Here is a 25888-nt window from a genome sequence, read left to right as displayed (position 1 = left end):
CGCCACCTTAGGTGTACGTGGCTGGCACCTTAGCCGGTTGAGCTATAGGCGCCGAGCCAAACCCCCATTTCTTTAAGGGAAAAAAAAGAGAGCCTGACATTTGATGAGGATTTAGTAATGTTAGCCATTATCTTGATAGTCAGTATTGAATGGGACAGTGATATTTGGTTATGGTAAAGAATGCTTCTTTGTGATTCACAACATCAATCGTAAATAGTAGAAAAAGAGAAACATGAAAAAGAAGGGTCAACAATAGGGAACTGTGTGCCGTCCACAGGAACAGTCTCTACTTCCACCCAGGGGATCCGCAGCCGGGGTGTTCGTCACAGGCATTCCTATTTGTTGAGAAGAGTGGATGAGATTCTAGGTTGTGAAAATGAAGATAATGAGTAAAATTAACACCACAAGGTCTAGAGGCTTCATTATAAACTGCTTGTGTGATCTGTGCAGAAAAATAAATTATTACAAGGGTTTTGACTAGGTTACAATCAATGTCTCTGAGAAGGCAGGAGAGCCAGCCTTGGAGGCCACAGAGCCCGGCCCTGCTGTGGAACCATCGTGTGGTGAAGCTGTTTGTCCTGGAGACTGCACACTGTGCTTCTGACACCGTGGGCCCCGTCTCTGGATGAAATGAGTACCTCTGGACACTAACCCAGCCCTGATTGTTCCTTCCCAAAGCCTGGGCTCTGAGGGTACCATCTGCAGGTGAAGGAGAAGCTGAGGCAGCAAGTGCTTTCAGCCACCGTTCCCCAAGGGTGAACCAGTTTGTACCCACAGGAAGGGGGCTCAATGTCTGGTCACTGGAATATATGACAGATGGCAACAGCAGGACAACAATTGACAGTTATGTGTATAAAACTGAAGGAAGCTGTTTAGCATATACTTACATGGCAAGTGGCAGTGCTACCTTCCTGTTGGGATTACCAGGAATAACTGCCATGGGAGGCTCTCCTTGCTGCCCCAACTTTCCTGTACAAAGGTGGAAGAATACATATCAAGTGAGAATCCAGATTAGGTTTTTGGACTCCCTGCCATCAGCTTTTCTATCACTGCCTTGTTATTTCTATTCTGGTGCCTGGTGTTCATTCTATTTCTGGGAGAAAGAGTAAGAGAAAGTTGCCCAAACAAGAAATGTTGCCCTTTTGGTGTGTGTGTGTAGTGGGGTTCCTGAGTGTCAGCTGGTTAGTAGAAAGGCCCTTGCAAGAAAAAGTAGTGGGTGGTTGGAATAAAGCTTTTTAAATTGGAAAGAATGTACATTCCAAGGTTGTTTTCTTACACAAACCATAGAAATACTTGTTAACCAAAAAGTTTAACAACGAATTAAGAGATTGCTTGAAAGCACATTCCTGTTGCTAGGTTCTGGTTGCTTTTTACAAACTCTACAATGCCTGGTACTTTCTTCTCTGTGTCCTCCAAACTGTATTTTTACTATGAATGATTGTTATTAAAAGGGCCAGATGCTACCTGGAAGTGGCTGTGCCTTAAGGTGTTAGTGCAGTAAACGCCCACTGTGCTGGCCTGAAAACATCGTCTGCTGTTCAGAGGGCTTCCCTGGGCTCATGGAGAGATGATTTGGTGTCCCAGCTTTAGAAACACCTTGCGCTTTGAAACGCTGTTGGTCCAGTTTCAGCTGTACATTTCCTCACTAAGGTCCTCTCATTGGAAGTTTTAGAGTAATACTACATAAGGAGACATTGACACTAAAGTGCACATCAGTTTAAAAACTGTCAGTAGTTTAGAGGGCAAGTGTCTAGATACAGTAATCCTCCTTCATTAAACAGTTTTACCTTTCTCCTTTGTTTAAAGAAACAGGTTCTGGATAGGCCTTTTGTTAGCTGCAGCTTTAGAATAGAATGGTATCATAGTTGTCTGTGTTCTTATTCATATCTCTGTGTATGCACTGTGCTGTACTGGTGTGCGCGGGGTTTTCTCCAGGTAGGAAAACCTCCATGGAAAGCAGTTTTGGAACTCTTTTTCTGGAACGGGCATCAGAGCTGTCACTGGATAAAAGTCTGACAAGTTCCTGAACTTATCCTAAAAAAATTGCCTTGAAGCGTGGACTAAGCACTGATGTTGGTGTATGGATTCCCAAGTGGGGGTACTTTGAAGGTGACTATAGTGATGTGCAGGAGTGAGGTATGTAGCACTTTTTCTAGGACAAGTTTGCGAACTTGATTTTCCAGATTGGTCAATTCTCTGACAGCTGTGTCCATCTGCACACAGCACCATGCCTGTGACTGAGGCGTGCGCTGATACCCTCGCCACCGTGCCCATGACCGAGGCGAGGCCTGCGCTGACACCCTCGACGCTGTGCCTGTGACCGAGGCGTGCGCTGACACCCTCGCCTGGCTGCCTGCTGCAGTCCTTATCTTGGAGATTGCTTTTCTTCTGTGGTGTTGCCTGTCTTCACCACGTCTGGGACTCTGGTGGAACTGTAGCCCCACATTTTGTAGTGTTTCAGACACAGCCGTGGGGGTGTCCTGCTGCCCCTCACGTCCAGAGCAGTGCTCACCTTCTCTTCCAAGTCAGCATAGTTGTCTGTCTGGGTCTCCCATCCCAGCCTTAGCCTGGGCCCTCCTCCTGTCTGCATTCAGTGTTGCTGGGCCTAGTTCTCCTTTTCTAGCTCCTTCCATGCGCTCCTTTTGTGTCCTAGTGTCTGAGCTAGGTCCTCAGCACCTCATGTCCACCCTGCACACTTCATGTTGCCACCAGTTTAAGGTCAGCTGTGGCTTTGAGACCTTTAGTGCCAAACTCTCAACCTGGTTAGTCTTGCTTTCGGGACTCTGTTCTGGTTTTGTTATTCTTCCCCACACCATTTCCTCTAGCCAGACAGTCTCTTCACTGTGTCCCCTCCCTGCACCCTGGTCTACAGGATTCCTTCCTCCCTAGGAACCTCCCAGCCCTTCTGTCAAGGCCAAAGTCTATCCCGAAGGGTCATCCCTGCTCTTTCTCTCCTGGTGCTCTTTCTGTCCAGTTCTTCCTGGGATTTAGGGTCTGGCTCAAAGTTCAGAGAGGTCAGGGGCTGATACCTAGGGCTAACTTTCCTTTTCTTCCCGTCCTCTCTTGCTCTCCTTCTCTCCCTTCCATCCCCTCCCTTCCCTCCCTTCCCTCCTTCCTTTCCCTTTCCCTTGCCAGAGTCTTGCTCTCTTGCCCAGTGCTAGAGTTCAGAGGTATCATAGCTCACAGCAACCTCAAATTTCTGAGCTCAAGTGACCCTCCTACCTTAGCCTCCTAAGTAGCTGGGACTGCAAGTGCCCACTGCCATGCCCAGCTAGTTTTTCTGTTTTTATTAGAGACAGGGGTCTCGCTTTTGCTCAGGCTGGACTTAAACTCCTGAGCTCAAGGGATCTTCCCGCCTTGGTCTCCCAGAGTGCTGGGATTACAGGTGTGAGCCACTGTCCCTAGCCTGATTTTACTTTTTATTCCTTTTATTTTTATTCTAGTTTTTTTTAAAATGTCACCAGGATTAAGAAAAATGCAGATGAAATATTAGGATCAAGTATATATCAGGATCAGTTTTTTTTTTTTGAGACAGAGCCTCAAGCTGTCCCCCTGGGCAGAGTGCCGTGGCATTACAGCTCACAGCAACCTCCAACTCCTGGGCTCAAGCGAGTCTCCTGCCTCCGCCTCCCAAGTAGCTGGGACCACAGGCGCCCGCCACAACGCCCGGCTATTTTTTGGTTGCAGCCGTCATTGTTGTTTGGCGGGTCCAGGCTGGGGATTCGAACCCGCCACCTTAGGTGTACGTGGCTGGCGCCTTAGCCGGCTGAGCTATAGGCGCCGAGCCCAGGATCAGTTTTAAGGAGGCAAAAGAAACCACGAAAAGCTCCCCCGGGGAATGTGGCCCCCACTGTTCTTTCCCTTTAGGGTCATTGGTTGACCAAGTCAGCAGTCCTGTGCTCACTGCTGGAGTGGTATTCTGTTATTCTCTGTCCACTTGCTCCTTGTCGCCCCTGCCCTGCATACCCATTTTGAGTCTGGGGTCCTCTCCTCACTTAGATTTCTGATCTTTACCAAGATATTTCACCTCTAAGACTGTTTTGCCATCTATAAAATAAGGATGCTGTTTACTTCCCGATGTTATAGGCAGATTTAATGAAAACTAGCATAAAGCACCCACCATAGTACCCTGCGCAAAGTAGGCACTTACCTGCTCTCTGAGGCGTCTGCCTGCCAACTCCTTACCACAGCCCCTGCTCAACACAGTGGGGACTGAGGGGATTTGGTCTCTGTATGGACTGAGTTCTGGTCCTCGCCTCATCTTCATTGGGTTCTGAGTGACAGTGACAGCTCCTAATGTGCCTGGCTCTGTACTGTCATTCGTGAAGTGAGGTAATTACGTGTGCCTTACTGCGTTGCCCAGAATAGAGGGTGATAAAATAGATGAAAGTGTTTTGAAAACCATAGGCCTTAAACAAATACAGAGTTATTGTAATTTACATCTTATGAGCACCTGACATAGTACCTTAGAAATATTTCTTTTTGTTCAGTAAATGATTTCAATTAACAGGGCTACTCATCCTTAAGCTTCTGTTTCTGTTTACTAAGCTTAACAGAGCCACAAAGAGAACATTCCTAATAAAGTACCTCCAGTTATAGTTCTGGACCTAGACCTCTGACTCATTGTGAAGTGCCTTCTTATTAAGGTAGAGGTTAAAACTATTCATGACATAGGGCTCTTGTCAGACTGGTTTGCAAGACATGAGTACACAGAACGTGCAGGCTCCCCGGGACTACAGTACAGTAATACCACCTGCCAAAGGCAGTATATTACTGAGTTAATTCCAAAGTCTTTGTGTGAACACTTTTTTTTTTTGAGACAGGCTTTTATTCTCTCGTTCCCAGTAGAGTGCTGTGTTGTCATAGCTCACAGCAACCTCAAACTCTTGGGCTTAAACGATTCTCTTATCTCATCCTCTTGAGTAACTGAGACTATAGGTGTCCCCCACAGCACCCAGCTACTTTTTAGAGATGGGTCTCTTGCTCAGGCTGGTATCGAACTCCTGAGCTCGAGCCATCCACTCACCTTGGCCTCCCAGAGTGCTACCTTGTGTGAACACTTAATGCTTAGCTAGATTCTTTGCCCAGGGCTTAGGGTTATCATAGCGACAGGGACAGTTCTTTCCCCTGGGAAGCACAGAGCCTAAGTAGACTTATGAAGTGCAGTGAACCGTCGGCAGTGCTGTGGTCCAGGGTGACAGTGCCCAGTGTAGTACTGGGAAGGAACTGGCCAGGTCACCGTGGGGGTTGTGGGGCTGCATTCAGCATGCACGAGGTTGGGGTGGCTGCTGTGGGAGGAAAGACTTGGCAGGGTGGGTGGGGTGAGGGCAGTGGTTCTTGCTTCACCAGGGAGGCTGTGGGAGAGGCCTCGAGGGCTGTGAGCTCACAGGAGAGTGGGTACTGAGGGCTGGAGTGAGTTCTCTGAGAATCTTCTTGTGGGAGGATGAGGATGGACGGACAGGAGAGACTGGATAGGCGGAGGGAGGGTGCTGTGGCCACAGAGCCACAAGCTAGGAGACAGGCAGGCAAGGTCCTTCCTTGGCTGACAATAAACCCTTTCTTTTTGTTATTTCCACCAGTCAGTTATGTTGTTTTCTTTTTCTTTCTTTTTTTTTTTTTTTTTTTGGAGATAGAGCCTCAAGCTGTCCCCCTGGGTAGAATGCTGTGACATCACAGCTCACAGGAACCTCCAACTCCTGGGCTCAAGCGAGTCTCTTGCCCCTGCCTCCCAAGTAGCTGGGACCACAGGCGCCCGCCACAACACCCGGCTGTTTTTTGGTTGCAGCCGTCATTGTTGTTTTTTTGCAGGCCCGGGCTGGATTCTAATCTGCCACCTTAGGCGTATGTGGCTGGTGCCTTAGCCACTTGAGCCACAGGCACCAAGCCTAAATTTACAACTTTTTAAATTGCATACAAACTTTGTGGATACCCTGTCTATTTGGGTGAGGCATGGTGGCTCCCCATGTAATCCCAGCACTTTGGAAGTCAGGGGTGGGAGGATCACTTAAGTCCAAAAGTTTGAGATTGTAGTAATCTGTGATTACACCACTGCACTCCAGCTTGGGCAAAAGAGCGAGACCCCGTCTCTTTAAAAAAGTGTGTGTGTGTTGGGTGGTGCCTGTGGCTCAAAGGAGTGGGGCACCAGCCCCATATACTGGAGGTGGTGGGTTCAAACCAACTGCAAAAAGAAAAAAAAAAGTGTGTGTGTGTGTGTGTGTGTGTGTGTGTGTGTCCCCTTTGACCAAGAGATTCATAGATTGTTACCCCACAGATACTGTGGTCACTTGTACAGAAAGATATATGTATATGGTTGTTGCCATGTTATCTGTAACAGTGAAAGTTTGGAATCAGGAACACACAAATGTCCACCAGTAGGTGAACAGTTAATCAGCGCACTCTGTACAGCTGTTAAAAGGGAGGAGGACAGTAGGAACTCATGGGAAGGATCTTCAGCTTATATCCTTCACTGAAGAAAAATAAGGGAGAAGGAAGATATTTGTTTATATATGCATTTTTTGAAACTTTGGGTAAACAAGAAACCCATACTTACCAGGTCGGAGAGTGAACAGGGCTGGAAGGTAAACTTTTCTATGTATATCTCAGTAGCAATTCAAAAAATTAAATAACTTTTATAAAGATTTGTGTAAAAAAAGAAAAAGATATATCCTAAGCCCCTAGCTGTTGCTGCTGCTGTCACTGTTTTAAAGCTTTTAGGACCCAAACATATCTGTACAAACGTGTGTTATGTGCTATGTCTACTGATGGCTTGCTTTAGACTACTGTCAAGTTCAAACAGGCATTTTCTGATTTCATACTTTGAAGACAATTTCTTTATGATTCATTAATTTCTTGGCATCTGCATAGTTCTATGAAATGAGATACTTGATAATGAAAAATGTTTTGTACTCCTAAGCATGAACAGTGCCAAAAATCACATAGTTGCTTTCTTGAAAAGTATGAGAAATTCTATAAATACAAACTAAATGTTAATGTACTTTATATTGTGTTTTTATTGTTATTTTCTAGTGTTTTTAATTTATCTGGAACTCTTTCAAACTAATATTCTTTTTAAAAATGTGACTGAAAGTGCAGTGCCTGTGGCTCAGTGGGTAGGGCGCTGGCCCTATATACTGAGGGTGGCGAGTTTGAACCTGGCCCCGGCTATATTGCAACAACAAAAAAATGGCAGGCATTGTGGCTGCCGCCTGTAGTCCCAGCTACTCGGGAGGCTGAGGCAAGAGAATCGTCTAAGCCCGAGAGCTGGCGGTTGCTGTTAGCTGTGATGCCACAGCACTCTACTGAGGGTGATAAAGTGAGACTCTGTCTCTACAAAAAAATAATTTTTTTTATTTTTAAAAATAAAAATAGCTCTGTCTACCTCTGGCCCCCAAGCTGGATCATAGTTTGCTACAGCCTTGAACCCCTGAACTCAGGCAATCCTCCTGCTTCAGCCTTCCGAGTATCTGGGACTATGGATGCCCACCTCAGCACCAACTTAATATTTCTATTTTTAGTAGTGATGGCGTCTCACTCTTGCTCAGGCTGGTCTCGAACTTTCAGAGCTCACCTATCTTCCTCCTGCCTTGTTTTCCCAAAGTGCTGGGATTACAGATCTGAGTTACTGCACCTGGGAAAAATTTAGAATATTTTTTCTGTGCATTTTTCACTAGTACTAGTCACATAGACTTGAATTCTAAAATATGTGAAATATACATTCAACTAATAACTTCAGGTTCTTTTGAAACATGCTAATATTTCAAATTAGCTTGCTTATTCTAAGGAATGGTGTGTGTTTAAGTACTGAAATGCTAATAGCTCAAACCAGTTTGGTTTGACTTTGGTTAATGGGAAGCTAAAATGAAAGCAAAAAGATAAAAATACATGAAACAAAACTTATACTTCACTCCCATGGTTAAATCACAGTTTTGCCTAAAAGACAGTGTCTTCCAAAGAAAAAGAAGTAAAAGGGAATGAAGTTACATTGTGGTACATACAGCTGGGACGATCCTTGAAAATACTGTGTGAAGTGAAAAGCCAGGCACAGAAGGCCACATTTATATATGTGGTCACATCCATGTGAAGTGTTGAGAGTGGGCAGGCCTGTGGAGACAGCAGATTGGTGGGTCCAGGGGCTGAAGGCAGGGGGATTGGGGATGATTGCTAATAGGTATGGGTTTCTTTTGGGGGTGATGAAAATGTTTTGAATTAGTAGTGGTAAGGGTGATATAACGTTGTAAATATGCTAAGAACCACTGAATTGTTCACTTTAAAATTTTAAGATGATGAATTTTAGGTGACTTTTAGGAATTTTAAAACATAAAAGCAGAGGGTCATATTCTTTATGATATTGAACGATGTGAATTTAAAATACTGGTATAAAACATTCACATCAGTATTTCTGTTATTAATACTATAAAGCAGTGCAGCCTCTTTAAGAGTCAAAAGAAACCAGTTAAATTGTCAAAAATGATACAGTTTCAGCCCTGGTGGGTCAGGTGGATGATAATTTGTGTTTATGGTATAGCCACGTTTTATATGATCACATCCATACACGTGGACAGCTAAGTGGCTGTCTGCCAGGGCTGCTCAGCTGTGACAGGCTGCACCCTGCATCCTGGTTTTCAGGTTTGGCCTTGAACTGTGCATTTTTGAAAGTAGAAATATACGAAATATACCCTCCTTAGTTGCTAAGCCAAAAATTAGGGGTGGGACACAATACATTTTTAACTAATTTATCTGTATATTTAAAAAATAATAAGGGCTTTTTTCCTCATTTTCTATTCCAAGTGAAAATCACATTTAGTTTTTGGCAGAATAAGTTCAAGCTGCCATCAGTAGTGTTGGGCTCCTCCTCGTTTAGCCGAGGCTAAATGCGTTCTGGAAGACAGAATCAGGCCTGGAGACCAAGTGTGTCTATCCACAGGTCGAGGATGCAGTATTGGGAGAGGACGAGGTCACACAGGTTCTTAGGGTGCTCAAGCTCAGGAGAAGTTTGTGTGAAGAGGCAGGAAAACAGACCATGCGTCCCGGGAAGTGGAGGCTGAGCACACAGACAATTCTGGGGAGAATGTTGTTAGCAAAGTTAAAGGCAGGTTCAAGATAGGCCAGAAATCTAGACTACAGTTGCCTTGGACTGCATGTCTGATCATTTTCCACTCTCTGTGTTGGAATGCTTTTGGTAGAAGAAAATGTTACTATTGAGAATTGAATTGGTCAGATGTAGTGGCTCACGCCTGTAATCCTTCCACTCTGGGAGGCGGAGGTGGGAGGATGGCTTGAGCCCAAGGAGTTTGAAACCAGCCTGAGCAAAAGCTGAGACCCTGTCTCTACTTAAAGGAGAAAAAATTAGCCAGACGTTGTGGCGGGTACCTGTAGTCCCAGCTACTTGGGAGGCCGAGGCAGGAGGATCGCTTGAGCCCAACAGTTTGAGGTTGCTGTGAGCTCTGCTGACACCACTGCACTCTACCCAGGGCAAAAAATGAGACTCTGTTGAAAACGAAACACTGAAAGTAACTTCATTTCAGTAACAGGGCAAAAATAAACTGTTCAGTCCCACGCCTGTCAGCCATTTACGTTTGAAGAGCAGACTGGTAGGTGCATGAGTAGTTCTCTGGAAGGAGGTTTGTGGGAGTCATTCCCCTGGGTCAGTGGACTGTCATATGTGATGGTTTGCTCTTTTTTTTGGTTAACAGTTGTGGTCTGTGTGTAGAAAGAAGTAAAGTATCATTGTGTAGGTTTTACAGATAAACCAGAAAGAATAACTCAAGTTTTGGGCTTCAGGTCAGAGGCCAGTTGTTTTCAAACATAGAAAGATAATTCTCAGAAATAGATATTTCCAGGTTCTACTCCAGAAACATTGATCTAGGAGAGAGCCCTCCACCCCAGCTCCTAGGTGGCTCTGAGGCAGGCACACGTGCTGCCCAGGGCCTGGCTGTCAGTGTGGCGGCTGCAACTAGAGCCCGCACATGCAGCCCATTGTTTTTCCTAATAGGGAACATCTTTTTTTTTTTTTTTTTGAGACGGATTCTCATTGTGTCACCCTTGGTAGAGTGCTGTGGCGTCACAGCTCACAGTAACCTCAAATTCTTGGGCTTAGCAATTCTCTTACCTCAGCCTCCCAAGTCACTGGGACTACAGGCACCGGCCAACACTGAGCTATTTTTTGTTGTAGTTGTCATTGTTGTTTAGCTGGCCTGGGTTGGGTTAGAACCCGCCAGCATCAGTGTGGCTGGCATCATAACCATTGTGCTACTGGTGCCGAGCAGGGAACATCATTTCTGTGTGTGGATGTTCTTTGGGTATCATTGCCATCATTCAGGCTGCACATGCTGGGTTCCTCCTGTGTGCCTCAAACTCTCTCATTGATGTTGGCTTCTGCCTTCCAATGCTTGGAGTCTAGTAGGGAATCCTGCTGAATGGGACACCAGGAGTTCCAAAGTGTGGAATGCCAGGGTCCAGAGTGTGTGAGCACCTAGTGAGACCCATCCATGGGTGCTGAAAGCCAGGGAAGTCTTTGCAAGAAACAGCTCCCAAGCCATGAAGGGAAGGGTGGGTGGCAGGTGGTTAGGGGAAGATGGCAGATTCACAGATCCAAGGCAGGTGGCTTGCCCTGGTGTTCAGGGCCCTGAGGGAAACTGTTGAAGGAGGTGTTGATTCTTCCGAGAAAGACTGAGGAACTGAATGTGAGGCACAAAGTGAGCAGCGGGGTCAGTGTGTGCAGAGCTGACTTCTAGAGCACGGGGAGCTCAGAGTGTCACCATGTAGGGCTGGGAGGATTAGGTGGGATAATCAGCTTCAAGTGCTGGGAGTGGTCTGGCAGAGAGTGAGTGCTGCATCACGGTGTGTTATTACTTCTCATTAGTGTTAGGTATTAGAGGAGCTTTCGGAAGGATTTTAAGCAGACAAGTCACAAGGTCTGATTTATTTCAGAAAGTATGGGGAATGGATTGGAGGGCAGAAGGAATGGAGACAAGAAGAGGTAGGGAGGCACGGTGGCCTGGGGACTGGGCGGAACGAGGGTGTGGAGAAGTGGGTGGTTCCAGAAGATGTGTGTGTGAGGTGGGATTAGCAGTCCTCATTCAGCACGGGTTACTGTGGACAGAGCAGGGAAGTGATGTGATGTTCAGGTGTCTGACTTGGGTGGCTGGATACAGCTGTCCACTGAACAAGGGCATAGGAAGAACTTGAGATTGGGCAGGAGGAAGACAACGAGCTCAGTGTGAGGAACATGGTTGGAGTGGAGATGTAAAATGGGCTACAGGACCTTGCCTGGTGATTTAGTCTGGACAGAGAGCCGTTTAGCTGGCACCTTGTGCAGGGGGAGCAGCGGCCTGGGTGCAGCCTGCAGAGTTTTAGCCTCCCTCCAGAGGAGAGCTTGGAGAGGGCAGCACCTGCAGGTGGGAAGGCTAGTTGAGGTGCAGTCAAGGCGGGGACAGGGTGGGGGTCCTTTAGGGGAATGGGGGAGTCTGCTTCCTTTGGATAGCTGAGAGCAGGAACCCTAAGGGACAGGCTTGAGGGGATGCTTCTTAGCAAGTCATGTGACATGTGGGCAGTCAGTACTAAGTAATGTGTGTATAAAATTAAATTTAAAAGGAAAGATATATAAACTGTCTCACTTTGAACCCTCTTTCCAACTACAGGGGGTAACCAGTGTTAGCTTTGTGTATACTTCTTATATTTTTTCATATATATGTATTTGTGTGTGTCGTATTGAAATATTGCTCTGTACCATGTTTTTTTTTTTTTTTTAGTTTTTGGCCAGGGCTGAGTTTGAACCCGCCACCTCCAGCATATGGGACCCGTGTCCTACCCTTTTGAGCCACAGGCACTGCCCTGTACCATGTTTTAAAAATTCAATATTTAATTGCTAAATGCTAAGTATGAGCGTACATTTTGTTGGCATATATTTCTTTAAGAAAAACTGATAAGGAAAAAAATAAGATATATTGGGTCTTAATAAAAAAGATATTTTGGAACTTTTAAATTGTTTATATTGATATCTTTTGCTCACTTGCTTGTACATAATGCCCATAATGCCCAGTGATTGAAGAGTCAGTTCCATTTTGGACACTGTGGCTTTGATCAGGTCTGGTTCAGTAAGATGATGGGACTGTGGGTCAGAGTACACAAAAGTGTAAAGTTCGTGGGTTGATTCCCTGTTTCCCTGTCTGTCTTCTTTCATTCAGATGCAAGATAAATGGATAGTTGGGTGGGTAGACAGGTGGATGCTTGTTAGTCTACTTTTAATCACTAGAGTTTTAAAACATGATTTGGTCATTCATTTTAATGTATTAGGAACTTCAAATTTTCTCTTTCAAATTTGACATACTTTTAAAATAAAGACTGAGGCAGGTAGCTTCTACTGACTGAAAATAATGTCAGTTCTGCAAGTCAGTTTTTCAATTGGTCACTTTCGTTTGCTAAAAATTAGACCCTTTTCCATTTCTTTACATTTTGTTCCTAGACTGAAGAGTACACAGACTTTTTGCCTCCAGTGCAGTTCTCCCCCACCCCCCTTTTTTTTTTTGAGACAGAGTCTCATTTTGTCACCCTCGGTAGAGTGCCATGGCATCGCACAGCTTACAGCAACCTCCACCTCATGGGCTTAGGCAATTCTCTTGCCTCAGCCTCCCGAGTAGCTGGGACCACAGGTGCCCGCCACAATGCCCAGCTATTTTTTATTGCAGTTTGGCTGGGACTGGGTTTGAACCTGCCACCCTCGGTATATGGGGCTGGCACCCTACTCACTGAGCCACAGGTGCTGCCCTCCCCATTTTTTTTATTGTGGTAAGATACACATAAGATTTACCATCTTCATCATTTTTAAGTATTCAGCTCAGTGGCAGTAAGCACATTGACACTGTTATGCAGCCACTGCTACCATCCATGTCCAGGACTCTTCATCTTGCAAAACTGAAACTCTGTCCCTGTCTGCATTTAACAGTGTTCTGCAGCCCCTGGCAACCATCATCCTACTTTCTCTCTCTATAGATTCTGCAACTCAAGTACGGACCTCATGTAACTAAGATCTCCAGTGTGTTCAGTCTTTTGTAACTGATTTACTTCATTCAGCATGATGTCCTCATGTTTTTAACCTATGTTGTAACAGAATTCCTTTCTTTTGGCCGGGTGCAGTGGCTCACGCCTGTGATCTCAGCACTTTGGGAGGCTGAGGCAGGTGGATTGCCTGAGCTCATAGGTTCAAGAGCAGCCTGAGCCAGAGCAAGACTTCTCTCTGAAAAAAATAGATGGGCGTTGTGGTGGGTGCTTGTAGTCCCAGCTACTGGGGAGGCTGAGGCAAGAGAATCACTTGAGCCCAAGAGTTGGAGGTTGTTGTGAGCTATGATGCTATAGCACTCTACTGGGGGCAACAAAATGAGATTCTCTCTCTCTCTTAAAAAAAATAATTCCTTTCTTTTTTATGACTAAATAATATTCCATCTAGTGAGGTTTTATTCCACCTTCAGCAAAAGGTTAAATAATGAAAAGTAACCAGCTGGGCGAGGTGGCTCATGCCAGTATTCCTAGCACTCGGGGAGGCCAAGGCAGGATTGCTTGAGCTCACAAGTTTGAGACCAGCCTCACGAGTTAGAGACCCTATCTTTACTAAAAATGAAAACAGAGGCAAGAGAATCACTTGCGCCCAAGAGTTAGAGGTTGCTGTGAGCTATGACACTATAGCACTCTATTACTGGTGACAAAATGAGACTATGTCTCAAAAAAAAAAAAAAGAAGAAAGAAAAGAAACTAAAAAAATAAAACAGAGCTGTGGATAGAGAATGAGTTGTAAAAATGTGGCATGTTGTGACCATAGAAAGACAACAGGAAGAGGACAGGCAAAGGGGTGGGGCCCCTGAGGGTGGCACCTGGAGTACTGCTGCCTCCTGCCTCTTCTGGGGAGGGGGGTGCTGCCAGCCATCTGAGTGACAGGCCTTTGGAGGTGAATGTCACCTCTGATCTAGAAGACTTACTTTAAAGTTGGCCTGCTTGTGGATATTCATTAACAACTGTCTGGTTTATATAATTTAAGTGTGTTATCCAGATGTGAACTTTTCGTTCGAAATAACAAATATCGATGTGAAACCAAGTTCTTGAACTGGTTTTAGTGATCGGTGTTACTGTCCTCCTTCTCGGCCCTAGATAATGTGGAATGGAAATACAGATTTATATTGCTCAGACTTATATGTTGAAAATATTGTGGTGATCATTGTATCAGTCCAGTTTCAGAAAATACTTGAAACTTTAATTATAATAAATATTAGTAAATAGAATGTCACCTTAAACTAGTGGTATAGTGGCTTATAGTATTTTTTAAATCAACTTTTTTTAGAGAGGAAACATTTGTGTGTGGATGATTAGATTCCTCTGACAGTAATTAAGTAGACCGTTTAGTGCCCATATTTGGGGTTCATACTAGTTTTTTTCTGCAATAATATAAACAGTGCATATAGGAACATGTTTTGGAATCCTAAACTTTGGAATTTCCTGTCCAATGTTTATGTAAACTCTTAACTTTAAATTTGCTTTGATATATGTTCACCTGAATTCTCTTTTGAGCAGAAAGAAAGGTTTTTCTTTGAGTAAAGTAATCGTCAAGTTCTGTAAATTTATCTTCTACCATAGCCAGAGTGGTATCTCATAGAATGGTTTTGGTTGTCGAATATATTAGGAAGACTTATATTTAACCAAGATTAATAGGAATAATAGAGGACAAATTTAAAATCAATGGGGAAGTGACAATAGTTTCGGGATCTTAGGAAAATCTGAAGGAAACTGGATGAAACACACAAAGACTTGCTTCTGGTGCTGAAACAAATTAAAGGAAAGCAAGCTGGTTGGAAGTAAAGTAAGGGTTTGTGGTGAGGAGAGGTTGGGTCTCTCTCCTGGAGGGAGAGATGAGTCTCTAGTAACCATGGCTCCTAGCTTGTGCATAATCAGTTTTGAAGCTTTCTACCCCTACTTTCACGTCTTCCTTGTGACGCTTTGACTAGTTATTTCATTAAATGGCAATGAAGCTTGTTCATAATAGACTTTTAAAAATAAAACGCTGATATTCCACCTTCCTGAGATGCACAGTCACCTTGGCATGTCACTTCACCTGTCCCATGTCTGCCTGCCTTTGGGCTGCCTGAACCTTGGGGTTCACCATAGTTTCGACTCCTCACCTCTTCCCCTTTGTTGGCCTTGCCTACAGGGCTGCACCCTGCCCAGTCCCTGCCCGTCCCCAAAGCCTAGCAGCCCTGTCACTGCACACCACCTCCCTCCTTCTTAGATGCCACTTTAGACCCTCCTCCCTTCTGTCCCCACAAGCACGTACAGACTGATGATATTGTGTCTGTTTTTTTCTTAGTGGAAATGAGAAAATTATGTGGAGGTGAGAAAAGAACTCCCACCTCCTTCCCCCCTACACCCCTGTGCCTCTGCCCATGCAGTAGCCTTCTGTCCTGGGGGAGCTGTGTCTCCAGGAAAGGTCAGCCTCTTCTCTTGGCCACTTGACCCTGTCTACTCCCTCACTTCCCACCTTTCCCCTGGATTCTTGCCATCTGTATGCAAATCTCTGCCTCATCCTATGAAGGGGTCTCCTTCACCCCCTGTCCTCTCGTCCCTTTACTGCGAAGCTCCTCAGGAGAATTTTCTGTCCTCACTATTTTGCTTCCTGTCCTCCCACTATCTGCTGAGCTAAGTAAGGCCAGCGAGGGTTTTGAACCCACCACTGCGTCAAACTGCCATTATGGTCACTACTGACCTCCATTTCAACAAATCCACCTTTCAGCATCAGTCCATGTTGTTCGTTATTCTGGGAACACTGAGCTTCCAAGATCTCTCTCCTGGTTTTCCTCCTGTGTCCCTCACCAGTCCCAGCCTCTTTGATGATGCCCCATAACGTGAGCCTGTTCCCGGGGCTTGAACCTTGTCTCTTTGTGTCTCTATCTTGCTGATTTGTGTGGAGCAGAATTGACTGGAAATTGCAGCTCTCTATTTGACATTGCCCCTTGAATGTCTAATAATGAGCTTCAAAACTGAACTTTTAGAGCTTTTCAAAAAAATGCTTTCCCTGGGCCAGGTGCGGCAGCTCAAGCTTGTCATCCCAACACTCTGGGAGGCCGAGGCAGGTGGATTGCCTGAGCTCACAGGTTTGAGACCAGCCTGAGCAAGAGCGAGACCTCACCTCTAAAAATAGTCAGGCATTATGGCAGGTACCTGTAGTCCCAGCTACTTGGGAGGCTGAGGCAAGAGAATTGCTTGAGCCCAGAAGTCTGAGATTTGCTTTGAGCTATGATGCTACACACTCTACAGAGGGCAACAGAGTGAGACTGTCTCAAAACAGACAACCAAACAGAACAACAAAACGTGCTTTCCCCGTAGTCAGAAACCAATCATTCCATCACATGCCCTGCTGGAATCCTTGGAGGTGTCTTTGGGCCTTTCTTTCTCTCATCTGTTCAGTCTGTCTGTCGGTCCTGCTGGCTGCACCACAAAGCAGGTCCAGAATCCCTCCTCCTTACCACCTGACGTGTGTGCACCCTGGCCTTGCCTGCAGTTTGTAATAATTTCTTAATGATCTGCTTACTGCTGGCCTCATCTTCTTGTGGGCTCTTCTGAATACAGTCTCCAGGGTAATCCTTTCAAAACTGATGAAGGACATAGCACGTGAGAATTCTTTGTCTCTTTCTCTCTAATATTGATCTAAATTCAGAGCCTGGTTTCTCCCTGGGGTTATCGCTGTGGACTCTGGCTGGTTTCCCACCTTCAGTCTTCTCCCACAAACCCGTCGTGAACACATCCCTTATGCTCAGGGCTGACTAAACTCAGACAGTTTGTTTTGCCCAGTCCTTGTTCAGGGACCTCAAAGTCTATAGATAGGATGACTCCTTATGCCTTCATCATGAAATCTGCACTCTCCCTGTGGTCTGGAGGGGCTGCCGGCCTCTGGCCTGTCTTTCTCCATACATACCACTCTTACCCCAGCCCTGCTAGAGTCCTTCTCACTTATCTGATGTCTTCATGCCTTTGGGAAAGAAGCTCTCACTGACTGCTTTGCTCAGAATTCAGCTCAAGTGCTGTCGCCTTTAGCAAGCCTTCCGGGAAGCACACTCACCCCCCTCCCCCCAAGATGGCTCCCCCGGGCTTGCTCTGCTAGCACGTACTGCGTTGGGGTTGTTGCCATCTTACCTGCAAAGCACCCTGCAGTGTGAACAGCCTCACTTCCCTGTCCCAGCAGCTGTGCCGCTGCTGCTTGAGTGGATTCTGATGTCCTCTCAAGATACAAGTTTAAACTCATGCTTTGGGGTACCTATTTTCCAATCGTAGCCGTGAAAAAGTGAAAGTTTAAATAGCAAAACCAACCAAAAACATAACCAGGCTCCCAAACAAGGTAAATACCCTTTCCTGCAGAAACAGACTAGAAACCTAGCCTGGTAAGCATTAATTGCCCACATTTCACTGGCCTGTTGAGCTCCACGCTCCAAGCAGGCTGTGTCAGTAGGAAACTTGATTCCTCCAAGATAAGGGCTATAGGGACTAAAGTGATCAGTGGGTTTAGAACTAGATTTAGCTACTTCTTGAAGGTGGGATTAGAGGAGGTCTCTCCGTCTGAGACCAGTCTGCTCTATACAGATTGATGCTTTATAAGGACATTGTGGTCCAAGGGAGGGGAGAAAGCAAGGCCTGGGATGAGCCACTGCTCAGCTTCTCCACCAGGATTTGCACTTGCTGTAACAGAACCATGGGAAAGAACCCTGAATCATCATGGGAAACCTGCTCTGGACTGAGGCCTTGGAAGGCTTAGAGTGAAGCAGCCACAGAACACCATTCATGCTGAAATCCCCCGTGAAGTCTTGGTGAAATCTAACCCCCAGTTGTCATTGTATTAGAAGGTGGAGCCCTCGGGAGAGATGAGGTCATGAGGGTGGCTCTCCTGTGGGTGGGATTAGTGTGCGTATGAGGAGCCTCCAGAGAGAGATTTCACTCCTTCTGCCGTATAGGGACACAGAGAAGTCTGTAGTGGGGCCTTTATCAGACAATCTGCCAGCTTCAGAACTGTGAGAAACGCAGTTCTCTTGTTTTTATGTGGCCCAGTGTGTGAGAGTTCGTTGTACCAGCCCAGACAGACTAAGCCAGCTAGGCAAGGAGAGTGCCAGCAGCACAGACCTGTCCAGGTGAGCCCCGAACCCAAATTCCACAGTCCTTGAGGATGTGACACTAGGACGTCCTCACAGAGTCCCCGTCTTACAGAACCGTACATGCAATTTATGGGCAATCAGGCAAAAACTGTCAAAATATTTATGTTTAAGATGCTTAAAAAGATAAGTTAATACATGTGTGAGCAGATTATCCATCAAAACCAGACAGAAGTAAAATAAGAGTGGGTCAGTAGAACCAAACTAAGAATGACAAGCTAGTAAATGAGAAAGTTATTTATTCACTAGGATGATAGACTCTGGACTGGGCACAGTCAAAGGCAGAATTAGTGAATTGGCAGTTACTTTTACAATTGATGTGGATTACAGGTACAGGGGGACAAAGTGATAAAAATTCAGCACACTTCATTCAGACAGTCCCAGAACCAGTACTGCCCTTAACTTCATGGTTATGTGAATAATAATTTGCCTTTTTAAGTTAAACTAGGTTGAGTCCCTTTTTTCCCACTTGCAATGGAAGAATCTTTTGAATCTTACAGTCATCACTGTCCCTCAGACCGTTGGAGGGCCCGGGACAAGTCGGCTGCTAAGCAGGACAGGCAGCGGTGGCAAAAACACCCAGTGGGCTGGATAAATGTCCTAGGCGGGCGGGACGCCTGCTTTAAGGAGAAAAAAGGAACCTATTTACATATATAAATAATATATATAAATTCACAGGGACAGAAAGCACGTGGGGCTGAAGGCAGCGGGGCGAGCATGATGGCTAATGTGTGACAAAAACCCTTTGGGACCAGACAGTGGCAGTGGTTGCCCAATATTGTGAACATGCTAAATGCTGCTGATCTGAGCACTTAAAACGATAACTTTTAGGTTATGTAAATTTTACCTCAGTTAGAAAATAAAACCCCAAACAACCCAGGTGGGACTCCTCGGCAGGCAGGTGAGAGAGAAGGGAGCAGGCCCAAGCTGCTCTCTGCAGACTCCTGGGAGATGGGGAAGACCCCAGGGAGGGTGCTGGACCCTCCCCACCCTGGCCCCAGGCGCTGGCCTCTCCGGCCCGATATTTTCATGGTCCACCAAGAACTCTCTGAGTCCGGGCCTGGGCTCCCCACAAAAAGGGGCCCTTCGTGCCCTAGGCCAGCAAGACCCTGCCCTAGCAAGGCCTCCCCTAGAGGAAGAGGGACACAGGAACCCGAGAAAGTCCCACAGCCTGTGCTGCGGGGTTCCTGCAGGAAAACCCAATCCTGTGCCCACGCCCGTCCCATCATCAAAGGTACAGGGTTCTTTGCACATTTGCAAAAACCAAACACATCCAAACTGGCTGTGCTTAAAGGTCTGCCTGCGTGGTGTCACCCCTCAAGGGAATGGGCCTTCCTTAACGATGCCTGGAAGGCGCAGGAATGAATGTGGGAAGTGCAGTCGGCAGAAACCCAGACCCAGGGCATCCTGAACGCTCCCCTGGGCCGATGCCACCACCCCCGCACTGCCTTGTGGCTCCTGTGGCCAGTTGTGGTCGCTTTTAACACCTGTGCTCCTTTTTTCCAAAACAAAGCCGGCCAGCCCTCTCCCTGGGGCCACAGGCGTGTTCTGGCTGGACCCGAACTGCAGGTGCCACAAATACCAGGCAGGGGCCCCGGAAGACAGTGGACACGCAGGGGAAAGCAAGCAAAGCAGCCTGCAACCTGGAGGGTCTAGAGGAGGCGTCCTTAAACTACGGCCCACGGGTCACATGGTGGCCTGCCGAGGACATTTATCCAGCCCGCCGGGTGTTTTTGCCGCCTTTGCTTGTCCTGCTTAGCAGCCAACTCGTCCTGGGGCCCACAGTCTGCCCTCCAGCGGTCTGAGGGACAGTGAACTGGCCCCCTGTTTAAAAAGTTTGAGGACCCCTGTTAATTAGATGATCTGACAGTCAACTAGAGGGGATTTCCAGAGGAAGTGTAAATCAGGGTATTTAGTATGATTAACATTGGTACAAATGAAAGAAGTCACTGAAACTTAAGAAAGAAGATGAACTTGAAGGGAGAACCTGGAAGGAGACCTGGTGATGAAGAGTAGAGCCTCCACAGCTGACCACCTCTTTAGGCTCATCTAATTTTCATAGGCCTGACACGCACCACACAGATGTACCAGTTCCTCACATTCAGCCTCTGATGCTGCTCTCCAGCGAGGTGCAGCAGCGGGCCTGCCTGGTCCCCCTGTGACAGAACCACCACAGTTCTCTCCCGCTCTCTGACCACTAGACAACTGTGAAGCCCCACAAATGTTCTGTTGTCTTTAATAGTAACAGGATAATTACAAACCAGTTCAGTCAAATTGTGGCTCCTTCTAAGGAATAGTTCTAAAGTCAGTGTTTGAGATTTGTTCTCACTCCAAGAGGGCTGTCCTGTAGTCTGGGCTGTGTCTTCATTAAACCCATGAATCTCCCCCTCCCTAGTTTCCTTTCACCAGGACCTACACTGTCCTCGAATGCACCCCTAGGTTTAAACTTCACTGAACTCTGTTGCAAATAAAGTTAGTGCCTATGGGAAGAACTTAGGAACTATCCCTTTCTCTACCTGTTTCTCCTCCCAGGGAAAATCTCTGAACCAGGGTTCTGAAGCTGAGATGGAGTCAGTGGCAAGCTTCTGTGTGCATTGTGGAGCACTGGGACAGCTGGGGCACAGAGGATCAGAGCCCCAGTATTTTCAGCGTACCACCCCCAAGGTTGAGCTTCTTCTAGAGTGGAGGGTGGGCACAGTAGGAAGCTCTCAGCCTCGCCTACATTAGCCGTGATGTAGCATCAGCACCTGGCAGCTGGGGCAGCGCAGGAACCACTGAAGTCTTACTGGGAGCTGGAGGGAGAGGGGTCCTGAATTGTTGTTCTGGAGGACAGGGGGTCCTTGTTATTGGTCTAGGGGAAGAGAGGCCCTGCGGCGTAGTAAAGGTTACTTTGAGTTGCAATGGATTAATTTATGAATGTGTTTTAAACATACTACCTGTTTATAAGCTGATTTTATTAGAATTACCTAATTTAACCATTTTTCCCATCTTGAATGTCTGATTATTTGTCAGGGTAGCGTTTATCTCTCCTTTGTCTTTTAAAGAAAAGATACTTAATACATAAAGGAACATGGCAGATGGTTTTACTTATTTCAGAGGAGTTTTGTTCCATTGACAAGCTGGCAGGAGGACGTGAATTCAGCTTATCTGGTGTCTGTGTGGGTGCTGGACCTTGCAGTCAGAGCCTATCACAGTGGAAAAGAGGAGAAGCTGCTCCTTCCCAGTTGTGTTCTCTCGGAACTCTTCTGCTCGTTTGAAGAGATGAGTCTTGCCTTTCTCCCTACATAGGCTTACCAGCATTTGTGGGAAGCCCATTTTTTTTTTTTTTTTTTTTTTTGAAATGGAGTCTTGCTCTGTTGTCTAAGCTGGAGTGCCATGAAGCTCACAGCAACTTCAAACTTCTGGGCTCAAGTGATCCTCCCACCTTGGCCTCCTAGAGGGCTAGGATTACAGGCATGAGCTACCACACCCACCCCATTTTTTATTGTTAACTTTAGAAGTTTAATTCTGGCTGAAAGGGGTACCATCTGTCATTTTCCCAGGGGACTCTCAGTGGTCTTCCCTAGAAGATACTTAGCACAGATAGACAAGGAGGCCAGGATATAGTGGTGGCCCCTAGACATTCTTTCTTTTACTCTCTTCAGCAATTCTAGTTTATTTGTCTGTGAGTCACTTAAAAATGTCTTCATTCACTTCATATCAAGGTTCCTTTTATAAAAATATGTGGATTGCTCTGGCCATTGAGAAGGTGACTTGGATTCCCCTTTGTCCCCTGCCGTCAGATTAAGCTGGGTTCTGATTTATTGGGTACTCCGTGTGATCTTAGGCCAGTCTGTTGCTCCCCTGTCTCTGGGATCACAGAGGTCCCTTACATTGTGTGATGGGGTTGCCTTTGTGTGAAGACCATAGAGGCTTGATGGAAGTCTGTCATGATTCAATTACTTTTGCTATTTTCTAGGAGTTTGCAGCACTTACTAAAGAACTCAATGTATGCAGAGAACAGCTCCTTGAAAGGGAAGAAGAAATTGCTGAACTGAAAGCAGAAAGGAACAACACCAGGGTTAGTAGGTGGATCTTACTTTTTACCATTTGCCTCGTGTCAGTACTGGGATCCATGATGCTGTCTTAGAAGAAAAGATGGTGCACAGTGTGGCTTTAAATACATCCTGGTTTCTACTGAGTAGACTGTGGTTGATTGGTTCAGCATTATCATACATGGTAGAGCCTCTGGAAGTTGACCACCAGAGGACTAACACACCTGTCGACATATGGAAGTGGTCAACATAAGGAACTAGGCCTGTTGTACTGATACGTATATGTAGTACTTGTCTGGTCTATGAAAATTAGATCGCCTTGGGAAGGTCAGGCAGTCATCAACTGTGGCCAGATGAGGGGACTCATGCAGTCTCTACCCAAAATAGAAAAATTAGCTAGGCATTGTGGCATGTGCCTATAGTCCCAGCTACTTGAAATTTGAGATGAAAATTAATGCTATTTTAATATATCGGGGGGAATTTCTGTAATCTACTGAATGGAAGGCATTCAGACTTCTTTAGCCATGATATTGTAAAGGAGCTGTTAGCCCCAAGTTCAAGTATGAAATTTAAAGTGCTCTTTCAGTGTGTTTTTGTTGTTGGCCTTTTCTTTCAGCTGCTGTTAGAGCATCTGGAGTGCCTTGTCTCTAGGCACGAGCGGTCCCTCAGGATGACGGTGGTGAAGAGACAAGCTCAGTCTCCAGCAGGCGTGTCCAGCGAAGTTGAGGTGCTTAAAGCACTGAAGTCATTATTTGAACACCACAAAGCTCTGGACGAAAAGGTGCCATCAGCCACGTGACAAGTCTTGGTTTGTGTACATGCTGGGTGTTAGGCCTCATATATGTTTGTAGAACCTTTCTTTTTGGAGCTGCTTAAATTTCTGCCAACGTATTTTCTCTCTAAGATAAAAAGGTTGTATATCATCATCAAAAAATAACTAATTGGCATAAATACCTTAAAATTGATTAATTCTGTAGATTGAATGGCTGTTAGGAATTGGGTAATCTGGCTGGGTGCCATCCTAGCACTCTGGGAGGTGAAGGTGGGAGGATCTCCTGAGCTCAGGAGTTTTGAGACCAGCCTGAGCAAGAGAGAGACCCCATCTCTACTAGAAATAGAAAAACTAGCTGGGTGTGGTGGTGGGTGCCTGCGGCCCCAGCTGTTCAGGAGGCTGAGGTTGGAGGATCACTTGTGCCAGGAGTTTGAATTTGCTGTGAGCTGAGCTGATGCCCTGGCACTCTTAACCCGTGCAACCGAGTAAGACTTATCTCAAAAACAAAACCAGTATATAAATATGTACACACACGTGCAGACTGAACACCTTTTGTTTTCAGGTGAGAGAGCGATTACGAGTAGCACTTGAAAGGTGTAGTTTGTTAGAAGAAGAATTAGGTGCCACACACAAAGAGGTAAGCTGGAGATGTCATCTGATTTGAATTGAGAGGTTTTACTTTTATCCCTAAATTTAAAAAAAGTCCTAATACGTGGATGTTCTATCAGATATTATTTATCTTTTTGCCTAAGGATCATCCTATGCAGGTCATCTTAAGTCCTAGTAAACCAGACTTTTATTTCTTAAGTACCCATCAGTACAGTAGATAAGAACTTCCATTTCTGATGATCTGGTTATATTCAGGTTGGGTAGCGTTGTCCATGCTTTCTTCTTATGTAGTGTTTTACCAGTTGATAGTTGTTTTTCCAAAAGGAGTTTTGCTGTCTTATTTCTCTTAAGTAAAGTATTTTACTTTCATGTTCAATTTTTTGGTTTTAGTTAATGATTCTTAAGGAACAGAATAATCAGAAAAAAACACTAACAGATGGAGTGCTTGATATAAACCATGAACAAGAAAATACACCCAGTACAAATGGAAAGGTAAGTCTTAGGCTTTCTCTTTATTCTAACTTCCTTTGTCCCCAGTGTGCCTGTCGGGTGTTTGGGAAGACTGAGGCGACAGCATGAAAGTGTGTCATCCAATAGTTTGCAGAAATCAGCTTTGGTTTCCCCTGTTTTCTGAAAGTATTTTGTTTCATAGCAAACCAAACATGCTATTTAAGGACTTTTTTCCCTGCCAGAGATCTTCTGATGGTTCTTTAAGCCACGAGGAAGACCTTGCTAAGGTAATCGAGCTCCAGGAAATCATCAGTAAGCAGTCACGGGAGCAGGGCCAGATGAAAGAGCGCCTGGCCGCGCTCTCCAGTCATGTGACAGAGCTGGAGGAGGATCTCGACACTGCTCGGAAAGATCTCATCAAATCTGAAGAAATGAACACAAAACTGCAGCGTGACGTCCGGGAAGTGAGTGACAATAGAAGCTGCAGTATTGTCATCAAGTGGAACGTGTGGGGTGTTTTGGCTAATTGAATTTTTTTTTTTTTTTGGTTCTTTCTGTCCCTTACCCTCCCAATGTTACTTTCGATCTTTGCATTATTGTATAAATAATATCTAAAAAGAGATTTCTAGGAGACCGTGTTAGGCTGCCTCCCCATTTTTGTGGTGAAATCACCTGTCCCTGGGGTCTTTAGAGGTAGAGAGCAGTTCCCACACCCTATTGCCCCTGTGTGTAGATGCTTCATCTCTACAACTTCTAGCTGTCTTACTTTGTTCTTCTTTGTTCAGATTTCCTTCTGACACACACTTGTTTAGTGGCAGGTGCTGATACTGGCTGTGCTACGAGCGTAGTCCTGGCCTGTGTCAGGGTGTCATCAACACTCTCCTAGTTTCCTGACTTCTTCTCTCACAGAATGTGTGGTGACATCAGCAGTCAGGATCATGATGGAAACAAATGTTGAAGTAGAGTAGAACCACCACAGCTGACCACCTCTCTCTGTTGACCACCTCCTTCAGTTGACCTCATTTTCATAGACTGGACATGTGCCGCATGTTCTTATGTTGACTACCGTAGTTGGCTGGTTTGTTACAGTCTCTTGGGTGGTTATCTTACAGAGGTTTTCCTGTATGTTCATTTCTGACAGACATTTCTGCCTTTATCTATGCGAAACTAGTCATGAAAGAAATGAGGGCTGAATGTTTTCTCTGGTGCTTCTGTGACTCACTCACTTGTCCTTTGTTGCCCCATGAGACCCTCTTGCCACATGTTGGTAGCCCAGTGTGAGAATTCAGAGCAGCTGTGTTTGCATGTGTTATATAACCTTATAGGTTAAATTATTTGGCTACAGTAGGAGATTATGTGGCAGAGATCAATAATGCAGATTTTGAAATAATTTATTTTAAGACCTATCACTTGTAACGTCGAGACTTCGCTAACAGTCACTTAGTAAAGAAGGAAGGACCTAAAAGTGGTGAATTGCACAGCATATTTCAGGTTTTGTGCAAGCAAAACCCTACCCTTTAGGGCAGTGTTTTTCAGTCTTTCTTATCTCATGGTGCACTTGAGCCTATAATTAAGGCACACCAAAATTATGTAGATCAGAAAAAAGAGTAAAAAAAAGAATATGTCATTGCACTTTGAACTTCTTTCAAAAATAATTTAATTAATGATCCTTAAATTTTCTCAGTACACCTAAGGTCCTCTCATGGCATACCGATTGAAATCACTGCTCTAGGGGTTGATACGCTGTAGGATTGACTTTATTTTGCTACAGATATTAAGTGGTTCCATCTGATTAAATTAAACTTCTGTGGCTCGGCGCCTATAGCTCAACTGGCTAAGGCGCC

At 45.5% G+C, this 25888-nt stretch overlaps 1 protein-coding gene across 3 annotated transcripts in view; it reads left to right on the top strand.

Annotated features, from left to right (window-relative positions):
* PPFIA1 (PTPRF interacting protein alpha 1) overlaps nt 1–25888 on the top strand; it is a 106368-nt gene that overhangs the window by 25899 nt on the left and 54581 nt on the right. For all 3 annotated transcript variants that reach the window (XM_003798288.2, XM_023518304.1, XM_023518305.1), the window contains exons 3-7: nt 22138–22239; nt 22830–22994; nt 23548–23622; nt 23985–24086; nt 24287–24508. In XM_003798288.2, the coding sequence (XP_003798336.1) occupies nt 22138–22239; nt 22830–22994; nt 23548–23622; nt 23985–24086; nt 24287–24508 (666 nt within the window). The remainder of the gene's footprint in view (nt 1–22137; nt 22240–22829; nt 22995–23547; nt 23623–23984; nt 24087–24286; nt 24509–25888) is intronic.

Source organism: Otolemur garnettii, unplaced genomic scaffold, assembly GCF_000181295.1.
Source record: "Otolemur garnettii isolate 467f Iridium unplaced genomic scaffold, OtoGar3 scaffold00134, whole genome shotgun sequence".
NCBI lineage: Eukaryota > Metazoa > Chordata > Mammalia > Primates > Galagidae > Otolemur > Otolemur garnettii.
This window is presented reverse-complemented; position numbering and strand designations above follow the sequence as displayed.